At 45.5% G+C, this 11,114-nt stretch overlaps 1 protein-coding gene across 11 annotated transcripts in view; it reads left to right on the top strand.

Moving 5' to 3' along the window:
* The first annotated feature begins 330 nt into the window (after positions 1–330).
* Positions 331–11,114, top strand: part of ANKHD1 (ankyrin repeat and KH domain containing 1) — a 100,403-nt gene continuing 89,619 nt past the window's right edge. For 5 of the 11 annotated variants that reach the window (XM_071443048.1, XM_071443047.1, XM_071443042.1 and 2 more), the window contains exon 1: positions 334–705. In XM_071443048.1, the coding sequence (XP_071299149.1) occupies positions 427–705 (279 nt within the window). In that variant the 5' untranslated portion in view covers positions 334–426. Of the gene's footprint in view, positions 706–11,114 lie in introns of all 11 variants that reach the window. The other 6 variants (XM_071443050.1, XM_071443049.1, XM_071443045.1 and 3 more) reach the window with 5 other exon arrangements.

The raw sequence follows: 11,114 nt of genomic DNA, 5'->3' as shown, positions 1-11,114 counted from the left end.
ACGCCGTGCGTTGTGAGCGATGTACCTTTCGGCCAATCAAAACCGTGATTCCTGAATGCGCTTTGATCGACAGCTCGGTCGCCCCATCGGCGCCCGCAGCTCCGCCGAGGCACATGATTGATGTCCCCGAGAGCCAATCATAGCTCGGAAAGTTCAGGAAGCGAGGCCGGGCGTGCGGGGCGGGGCGGCGCGCTCTTACCGCCTCGGCGTGCGCTCTCAGGGCAGCATGCTGGGAGCGCGTGACGCGCCCTTGAGTGGCGGGCGCCGCGGCCAATAGCGCGCCGCCCTCGGAGGAGTGCGCCCAATAGGCGTGCGCGGAGCGGCGGGGGGGCGGCGCGGCGGCCGCGGCCGGGTAGGGTGTGAGAAGTTAGTGGCGCTGCCGCGGTGCCGTGAGGGGACGGAGACGGCCGGGCCCGGACCAGCGCGATGCTCACGGACGGCACCGCCGCCGCTGCCGCCGACGAGGAGATCGACTCGGTCGCGCCCCGCGCGCCGCCCGCCGCTGCCGAGCCGCCCGCCGCGGCCGGGCCCTCCCCGCTGGGCCTGCGGGCCGTGCGCCTCTTCGGGGAGGCCGGGCCCGGCGGGCCGGGAGGCCCCGGCGCGCCCGCGGCCGGTGAGGCCGCCCTCGACTTCAAGCTGGCGGCCGCCGTGCTGCGGAGCGGGGGCGGCGGCGGCTCCGGCAGCGACGAGGACGAGGTGTCCGAGGTGAGCGATCCTGGCCCGCCCTCCTTCCCCTCCGCCGCTTCCTGACAGGCCCGGCCGGGGCCCGCCCGCCCTCCCGCTCGCCGCGCCGGCCGCACCGCACCCGCTCGTCCCGGGCCTCCCGCCGCCATGGGCGGGTCCCGGCGGCCCCGCACGGCAGCGCGGCCCGGGGCCGGGGAGGAGGCAGCGGGCGCGGGGGTCTCGCCCCGCCGCGCCTCCCGGCGGCCCCGGGGAAGGGCCGGGGGCGGCCGGGCCCTGTGTGCGCCGGGGCCGCGGAGCGGGGTGAGGATGTGTCCTGACCTCAAGGAGCCGCTTCCACCTAGGAGCAGGTTTGGAGGGGGAGGCGAGATCCTGCACCCGGCGGAGAACAAAGTGAAGCCGTCAGCCCCACTATTGCTGCCCTGAACTCGGGGTGCCCAGACACGGATCAATTCCTGTAGATATAGCTATACACACACACAGACGCTTTTATGCAATAGAAATATTTCTTAACCAACAAAATGGAAGAGGGTAGTCGAGGTGTCTTCCTTTGATCTTCCAAACCGGTGGAGAGGTTTAAAGGGAGGGTGTGAAGGAGGGACGGGGGCCTTATCCCAACCCAAATGGAGCGTTGTTGGACCTGTAAACTGGCATTTAATGCTGCTTTATGTAGCCTAGGGAGAGAAGGTAAATGAGGGCTTTTATCTGTCATTGCCATACCGAAGGGTGAATCTTCATTCCTTAGCAAAAGATGGGATCCCAGCTGGATCACAGCCCGTTCATATCTTTAGTGGAAAGCAGGAGAAAGTGGCTGCTTACTGCTTGCAGGCTTTTCCCAGTTCCTATGGGCTTCTGCAGGAAGAAGAAAATAGCCAAGGTGATACCATTTTTAATTTGGAGGCCAAGCAAGTGTACTTAGGATGTGTCCTTGTTCCTTCTGGAGAGATGAAAGGAGAGGAGCCTGCACTCCTGTGGCTAAATTTTTTGCCTTCTATTGATGACCATCTTTTGTCCAGTCCTTCTGAAACCTGAGCCAGGTCTTATCTAAATAAAAAAAAAAAAAAAGTGTTAAAACTGATGCAGATCCACATTTGCATTTTGCTCATGACCACCTAAGCTACATTAAAAGTGGTGCTAGCATCAGGACGTTTAACTAAACTCAAAATCTAATGGTCAGGCAGATGAGCACTTGTATGTGAACATTCCTTGTGTGATTGGTGTCCTGGGCATCCATGATCAGTCCCATATGGAATTAGGTGTTCCAGGACATTCCTGTTTGGGGGAGCTGGAAGACCTACCATGGATAGAGTAATCAATGAGTGTCTGCTCTCTAGGAGGTCTTTCGTGTCACATTTCAATGTATCTTTGAAGATACAAAGCAGTAGCTACAGAATCTGGCAAATGATGGCAAGTGGGCTGTATCAGGGTGTTGGTGGCTCTTTACAAGGTGAGCAGAGTCCTACTTTGAAAGCTTATCCCTTTTGAACCCACCCCATTATTTAAGGGATGTGAAGATTGGATAACTAGGATGTTTACTAAGCACTCTTTTGACTAATAGCAAGTATTAAGAAAGACAGCCTATTATAAATAATGTCTCTGGGAGGTTGCCATTGAGGTCAAAAAAATAAAGGTTCCCAAACAGCTCTTAAAGTTAAATGATTCATTTGAAAAACCTGGGGAAAAGTTCATTATTTAAAATACAGAATAGAAGAAATTAATTGGAATTGAAATAGTTGAAGTTTTCCAGCACACATGGAGAGGAGGTGGGCTAATCTCAAAGCTGAAATTGCCTGGGGAGTTCTCCTGTCTTGTGTTTCTGGTTGTGGAGAGTTACCTGGGAAGAAGCTTGGGTGGGAGGAATGTGCCTAGGCTGGGCTGCATGGCTGGGAGCACCAAGGGGGGAATTTCTTTTTCTTCAGATTTTTTTTTTTTTCTGAGAGCTAAGGAAGCACCTGTTGTCATTGGTGGGTGTCTCTCTTTGTTTTGTTTTCTGTTTTGAGCAAAGAAAAGGCAGTTAAGGTGCAGGGATGGAGCAGTTGCAATTCTTGAACAGCACTGCTTTGAGAAGCCAGTCAGTCACTGTTTGGACTGTGGTCTTGTGCCATGAGTCACTGATTTGGGAGTATGCTTTCAGCTATTACCAGTGGGTGGAATTAGTGGGAACTAAAAGGGAGAATTAAAAATGAAACAAAAAAAAAAGCAAGTTTTTGCCATGCTGCCTTGATCTGTTCTGTCTATTTTTGAGGCCATAAAAATAATGGTACAAAATTCTGTAGACTCGACTATGTGTCTGCAGTGGTATTTAGGTTTTGTATCCTTGTATTAATCTGAGTTTAATATGCTAAAATAATTGGACTGGTCAAAATGGCAAATTAGTTAAAAAAGAAAATCATCAGGGAAGTGCAGGACAAGGAGTATAATGAAGCATTTATCTAGAGAATGAAAAGAGCAATATATTTTAACCTAACCTTTTTGAAAATATATTGCATTTCTTAGATCAGATCTCCAAGTACTTTACAGAGGAGGGTAGTGTCCCCATTTTACAGGTGAAGAGGGTGTGCCTCATTTATCCTGGCTTGCAGAACTGGGAGAAAATTGAAGTTTTCTGGTTTCCTAGCTCAGTGCCTGCCCATGGTAGTGACCAAGCTCTTGGTTGGGAAACCAAGGACTCAAATGGATCCTGTACAGATGAGTTGTATTAGGTCCACAAGGTGAAATTTGAATGCAGCTGTGCAGAATATTTTCTAGAATTACCAGTTAAAATTATCCCATGCAAATAGAAACAACTGCAAGCTGCAGCACGTCTTTGGGCACGGAGGGCTGAGGCCTGGAGCTTTGTGCTATTCCTGTTAAAACTGCCTGCTGTGGATCTCCTGGGTGCTCAGAGAAACTTCACCTCTGGCTGCAGCCTGAGAAATGAGGTGGTTTTGACCTCAGTGCAGATAGTTGCTTAGTTGCCTTCTAAGCTTGATCAGGGTGTGAACACAGCCTGCAACTTGTTTAGAGTGAGATTTTTTGGTGTGACTTTAAGTGTATTATTACCACTCCTTGTGAATTTTGCTGATACTTAGAGCAGTGCCAAAGGCACAAACATTGAACAGCCTCCTCCAGCCTGGCTCTGAGGGCTGTAGGCCAAGGTGAAGGTGTGCTGGGAGGGCACTGCTGATTACTGCATGTCCATGGGATCTTTGGTGGCCACAGAAAGTGCAGATCCTCATCAAAAACCCTCCCAGCAGCAAAGTGTGGCAGCAGGAGTTGAAGCACGTGATAAATGTGGCTGTGCTGCTGCTCAGGACAGTTTGCTGAGCTGTTGTAAATCAAGCAGCAGAAGCTGGGCCGTGCTGACAGAAGTACCAGGGGATCTGGGAGCTTGGTTCAGTGAGTGGCTTTTGGCACTGAGTGTACAAATGTAGCAAATCTCTCCTATTCTGTAATTCAGGGCTTTGGAGGCCTTCAGTGACAACTGGAGCTCACCCAGCTCTTGGCTATGGAGTGAGCTCAGCTCTCGGCTTCCCTCTCCTGAGCTGCCTCCACCAGCTCGCCTTACTTAAGCCTGTACCTATTGCATAAGCCTCTGGGGATATTTACATAAAGCATAATTAAAAATCAGACATAACATACCTCCTACAAGGAGTAGGATGAGTAGTTGAATGGCATGCACTCCAGAGCAGCTCAGTACCTGGAGATTTTGTCTGGGGCCCCCCTCTCTGCAACCTGAGGTCTCTTAATTTTTAAACTTGGTTTGAAATTCAGAGTAAATAGCTAGTTTGTTTCAGATTAGCAGTGTTGCCATTGCTGCATTGTTGAACTTTCCTAACATGGATCTGCTTTGTAGATGGTGTGCACAATGCATCTTTTGACTTCTGAGGCTACTGTAATGCTCAGACACTTTAATTTTCATTGTGTTAGAAACAATGTAAATAGCAGCATTTTCTTTACCATAAGGAATAGAAATTCAAAAAGTGGATGCAAGTTCAGGTAGATAGTAGTAAGCAGAAAAGCCTTTTCTCTGAAAAATGTAGGTTTCAGTTTAGCAGTTGATGTTTTTCTTTTGTCAAGCTCTTTCAAAGTTAAGAAGTTGAGAGATGGGAAAAAAAAATAAAATTTTCTTCTAGGAATTATTCAGTGATTAGGAAACATGTTCAGGTTTCCAGAAGTATTGAGGTGACTCTTCAGGATGCAGAGAGCTGGTTAGTAGGGTGTTCATTTATTCCCAGTCTGATTAGGCATCTAACTTCCAGAAACATCATGGGAGGTATCTCAGTAACTTTGCAAGTGTGGTGACCAGGAACAAGCAGTGTTTCTGTATGCATGTATGGTTCATCCTATTCAATAACATTTTACAGTGAGCTCTTTTCTAAGGTTTCTTGCAGAACTTGGGTCTCCCTTTAGTGCAGCTTGACCCAGTTGAGTACATGACCTAAAATAAATGTCAGCAACTGTTTTCTGATGATAGGTGTAGAAAGTAAAGATGTGAAATACTACTGTATAATTACATAAATATGCAGTGCAACCCCTTGGTAAGGAGAGATTTGCCAAATTTAGCAGAACATCTATATTTAGGTACAAATTTGCACATAGGTTTCAGCAGTCAACTAGTTACAGTGTGGTGGGGGCGGGAAGGGTTTGTTTGAGCATTAATGCTGAATCATGAGTTCTTGTGTTCTGATTGAAATTGGGGCTGCCCAGCTGTTCCCCATGGGTTGGATATTGGGCAGCTCTTCTGTCTCCTTTCCCTGCCTTGGAGGGTGCTGAAATCCAGCTGTGAGGACAGCTGGATGGTGCCATGGGGACATTGTGCTCTGCTCAGAGCTCAAAGCATCCCTGCAACCCCCACTTGCCAGAAGGGTCAGTGTGGAGGGAAGGGGAATGCACAGGCCCTCCTTTTTCTGTGCACATGTGTGGCCTGGCCTTCAGCACTGGGAGCAGCTCCAGGACTGAACTGGGGCTTTGTTGGAGTCCACAGCTGGGCTCAGACCCTGCAGGTGAGGAGAGCTTCAATCAGAGGTAATTTTGAGTTTTTGTTATATCTGTCATGATTCCTTTAAAGTATTAAGCTGTTAGTGGAGTAAAAATGATTCTTGGATTTAAAACAGAGGCAAGTCTTGACTTACATGGAAGGAACCATAGGTTTCTTTTCCACTGAAAACTTCATGAAGCAAGAAAAACAACTCCTGCATCTTGTTTGAGCACCTTTGTGGCACTTTCCTTTGTTGAAGTGAAGCTCTGAGGCCTCACTCTTAGCAGGGTGCTTTCATTTGCCTCCTGCAGATGCTTTCTTCCCTAGCAGCAGCCCGTGTGCCAGGCAAACACCAAGCAAAGGCCTGGTGTAAACATTGTCTTTCTGGTGGGAATGGCCTTCTGCTGGAGTGGGGACTGTGAGCAAACCTCAGCAATCAGTGATTTGTGCAAGTACTTCATTAATTTCAGGAGGTTTTTGCACAGTGCCTGGCCTCTGAGGTTGTCTCAAATAGAAACTTTCTTTCTGGTACCTCAAGTGACCTTGGTGGATGATAAACTAAAGATTACTTTAACTTTGAAATGATACAAATATTTCTTTTTTGTAACAACAGACTGCAGTAACAAGGTTGCAGCCTTAGTGTTAGAAACCTTTGCTGCCTCTGACAAAGCGAGGTGCAGGTGAATGAATATTTGGATTTAGGGGTTAATTTAGTTAGGATGGCATGCTATAATCCTTATTATACACAAAGATATATTGTAATAGAATACAGATAGTTTGGGTTTTTTTTTTTCCTCAACAAGTAGTTCTCCCTTTTTATTGTAAAAGTGCAGAGGTTTTATTTTGCATAGTTTTGGAGGAATGCTGAGCAAGTGAAATTTATGGAAATGCATTTTACTCTTGCAACTCATTACTTAAGAATTTTTTTCTTATGTAATGTTGATTGTTTAGAAGTTCTATAAAATATTAGAAAATTTTCTCCTTGTTTGCAGTATTGTGTATTTTCTGCTGAAGTGCAGCTAGAAAACATTCTGATAAAGCATAAATAAAAGAATTGGTCCTGTGCTGGACCCTGTTACTTCTTTCCTGCTTTTTGTGAGATGAGACCCCTTATTCACTTTGGTCCTTTGCTTTCAAGAGAGAATTGATACATTTTTCAAATTTATTTTCATCTTTAGCTCCTCCAAAGCATCCCAGAATGTGAAAGGAAAGGCGCTGTAGTCTGAGGGGTTACTCCCAGTTGAATTATGATGATGTGTTTGTCCAAATGCTGGTGGTGGCTGAGAAGAGACAAGTGTGGCTGGCCCTTCTGGCCAGGAGAGCTTTTCAAAGGTATCTTCTTGCATACCCACCCTGCAGGAAGAAAATACTCCCCAATAAAAGAAAAATAGGATGTTTGATTGGGTGCTGGACAGTGGGCCAACAGAAAGTCAGCTCAGATGTTTTCACCATTTCATGTGTTAGCACTAGGTTTTAGCTAGGTCCCTAATTTATTCTCCCTTGCATTCAGTAAAGCAGAGGGATTATTAATTAACTAGGATTTTCTTCTAGGAAAATCCCTAAACCTGTTGAACTTTCCCCTTTCCAAAATCATGAATTAAACCAACAGTGTGACATGGCAGGCAGGTAGTAAGTCAGTCATATTTCAAAGCAAAGGAAGAGGGGAGATCTTTGGAGGTTTGGGGCTGAATGTTCTGCTCATTCAGCACTTGGGGCTGAATGTTCTGCTCCCAAACCCATCCTTGGTGATGGTGACTGCTGAGCATCACCTCTTCAGAGTATGTGCTCCTCCACAGCCTGAAAGGGAGCCAGGGGAAAAGGGGGTCTCATGTGGCTGTTTGGCATTGAGGATTTCTTAGGATAAATCCAACTGCTTAGATAAATGTCTCTTTTAATTGTTTTTATAAAATAGTTACATTGTTAAGCCCTTGCACTGCTATATGTTGAATTTTCAGTGGATCCCAGTTTAGGTAGGGCTCTCTGATAGTTTCTCTGAAATGACTAAGTGATGGCTCAGGAGTTGCATTGGGGTTTCTGCTGCTTTGGCAGTGGGACAGCGTGCACAGACCTGTTTATCCAGGCCTTGAAAAGAATTGCTGCCACTAGCTTGGGCTCTGAGAGGGGCAGAAAGGCCATGATGATTTTCAGTTTGCTATAAGCCTCTAGATAACTTAATTAGTCACTTTAAATGCTGAGATTCCTCTGTCTGAAATGTATAGGTTGGCCTGGAAACAGATTATTGAATTACTATTGTAGTCAAGATCCACTTGTATGATTTTTTTTCTATTTAGGCATTGTCCCCTTGGATTGAAAAGAGATCTTAAAAGGTCATTTCCAAGAAGGTGGCTTAGAATGCTTCCCATCTTGGTTGGGTGTGAGCTTTTACATCAGCAAACAAATACATCTATTCATCTTCTGCCTTAAAGTTGCCTTCACTTTGGTTTAATGCCTGGGATTTAATACTTGAGCAAGGAAAGCCATGGCTAAATTGATGCAACAATTCTGGTTTATATTCCAGTAAATCAAATACTGAATTACACCAGCTGTTTCTTGGCTTGAGGTGAGGAAACAAGAGGGGCTCTTTCTGTGGGAATAATATTTCTGTGGGAATATTAGATAAAAAACCAGATGAGGAGGGAATCCTAGAGCCCATGGGGAAGATGGAGCACTCAGAACATGGTTTAGAGTGGACTGAGATAGAATACGTGAAAATAAGGAGTGCTCAGTGCAAGTGGTGCTTGTGTTAGTCAAGTTTCCTGGTCTCCATTCAAAGGTTTTCTTTGGTATAAAGTCAAGAATTGGCACTTGATTTACTGGGATTGATGTGAATTTTGAATAAGCTTCAGTTGTCAGTTCCAGTTCTGTACGTGACAGCTCCTTGCTGCTAAAGATTGTTTTGTACATGGGAAAAATATAGTCATAATTATTTTTGTTTATCAGACATTGAATATGTCTGGCTTTAACAGTGTTTTGGGTTATTTCAGTAGTTACTGAGATGAGTAAATCTTTCTTTTCTGCTATACAGAGAAACTTTGTGACATTGCCAGTTTCTTGTACCAAGAGGAGTCAACACGTGTGTTGTGTGCCTTAATTCTGTGAGGGTTAACAGGGTGCAATCATGTTGCTTATTGTTGTGAAACAGTGCTTTAATAAAAATAAATTGTAGTGATCTGTTTCTGGCAGATCCACAGATCAGCCAGCTCTTTCCAGAGGCTTGTGGTAGGGTGTAGTTTGTGGTATTCAGAACTACCTCAATGGCACAGTGTCAGTTGTCTGCTTAGGAGAGAATTCAGGTAAGTGCTTAAATTGACATGAACCATTTGACAGCTGCTTGTCCAGGAATGTCTGCTTATAGGTCAATGTGAGTGCAAGAATATTGAAAACCAGCATCAGCAATCTCTGGAAAGGATGAGTAGTAGTATAAAACATTAATTCTGATTTATTGTTTTATCTGTATGTTTTAAATGACAGCTGTAATTTTGAGAACAGGCTGGGGACTTGGGGTGCCAGGCTTGAGACCCTGTGGTGAAACAGCCATAAAGATGTCAGTCCTTGCTCACTGTTGCTGCCTCTCCCATCATTTTAGGCAGCTCCTGTGGTAACACATCAAGAACTTTGTGTTGTGTGTAGGGATGTTGTTCTCGTGGCCCACACTGTGTGTGTGAGGGCCTTTCCTTTCCTGCAGCAACAAATCTTGAGGTTGTGTCCACCTTATTTACCCTGTGTCTATAGCAGCATCTGCAACATGAACCTGTGCTCTGAAATGAGCTCATCCCAGCCCAGATCCTGTAGCTGCTTGTTTGGTAATTGTTTAATATCTCTGGGAATAAAGGCTGTCCTTTAGATAATCCTGCCTCCAGTCAGTCAGTCAGCTTCCTGCTGCAATCAGAGCTGAACAGATTTGCACCCCTTCTCTCCCCACCCTCCCACTGTAATGCCCTGCCTAGGGAGCTGCTGCTGCTGCAGGTGTGAGCACTGACAGCTCCACTTAAAGGTGGAGCCATGGGCAGGTTTGTGGCCTCACAGGGAGCTGCCATGATCTAATGCCTTTCTGCTACCAGGAGAATGATATTCCAGCTTGACAGACCCCTTATAAGTCCATGAAATTCATATAAAGTGGTAGAAAATGATTTGTTTCCTCCCCTGAGTTTTCTCCCTTTTTGATGTGCTAGTCTGAGAGCTGCCTGACCTGTCACAAGGTGAGCAGTGGCTGGAAATGGTGCTCCAGGTACTGCATGCTCCCCATTGGGGTGGTGATGTCCCCAAGCAGCCTGTACCCCCCAGGCTGGCAGGATTCTGTGTAATCACAGCATCCTTGCTTCTGGATGATGCTCTAGTGGTGATTCACAGGTCATGGTGGCTTCTGTTTTGGGCTGGAACTTTTATTTTTTAATGGAAGAAACTGCCTTCAGAAATTACAGCTCTAGCCAAACAGAGTAGATATGGTTTTATATAATTAATTATGTCTGAATTGATGTTCCCATTGATTCTATGTTGTTTCTAGGTACTGACTCTAGAGTACTTCCCTGGAATGTTTATTTTCTTTCTGTAGCTTTGAAATGCCAAGAAAGGACTGTGTCCTGAGACCCCACTGAAAGGTTTTGTGAAAATGCCCACATTAGTGTGTGGTTTTTCCTCTTCCTTTACTCCATCTCTTGAAACTGAAATGGTTGTGCAGGAAAGTACCTTAAGCAGGTGCAAAGATGTTTGGCTGGGCTGGCAGGGGAAGAATGTTGAAAAGTGCATTCTCTGGTAAATCAAAACCAGGCTTTTTGTTGGAGTTAACTCCACACCAAGGGGGTTGTGCTGCACTTAATTGTTGCAGGGAGTATCTAAGAGTGTCATGTCAGGGACAAAGTCCTTCACTTTACTTTCTCCTTGGAATGATTCTTTTTGATGGTTTTGATAGCTGACATCCTTTATATGTGGAATTTACAGGGGTTTGATGTTAAATTTGAAATACAAACTAATGTTCAGTCTTAGTGCTATGTCCTGTCACTATTCCCCAAAAATTTTAGGGCGGGATTCCAAGTACTAATCCAATATTGGCATTCAGTTTAATAAAGGACATGACAACATAACCGGTTAAAGATTGGGACTTTCTGAAAAATCCACAAGAACTTTCTCTGCTGCATTTCTCCTAATGCAGCATTGCACATGCTGTTAATTATGGAGTGAAAATGTCCAAATGGAATTATAGAAGTAATTAGGAATGGTTTCCTAACACAAAAGAGAAATTCAGGCAGTCATTTATTTGCATGAAAAGTAGGAGTTTAGGAGTCCCAGTCAAGAGCTTGGGTCCTTATTATTTGTAAATACTTCACAACCAGAGCAATGAGTATTGTTACCCCTAAAGAAGTGTTCACAGCTCAAGGGGTTTCTGGAAAATACAAGTTCAAGGAAAGAATTTAGCAGCACCTTTGTCTTTCCTATCAACACTTTTTGTGAAGATGGTCTTCCCAGGAGCACTAGT

Source organism: Agelaius tricolor, unplaced genomic scaffold (assembly GCF_023055355.1).
Source record: "Agelaius tricolor isolate 1412-34295 unplaced genomic scaffold, bAgeTri1.0.p SCAF_18, whole genome shotgun sequence".
NCBI classification, from domain to species: domain Eukaryota; kingdom Metazoa; phylum Chordata; class Aves; order Passeriformes; family Icteridae; genus Agelaius; species Agelaius tricolor.
Note: the sequence above shows the minus strand (reverse complement) of the source record. Positions and strands in the feature narration are given on the sequence as shown.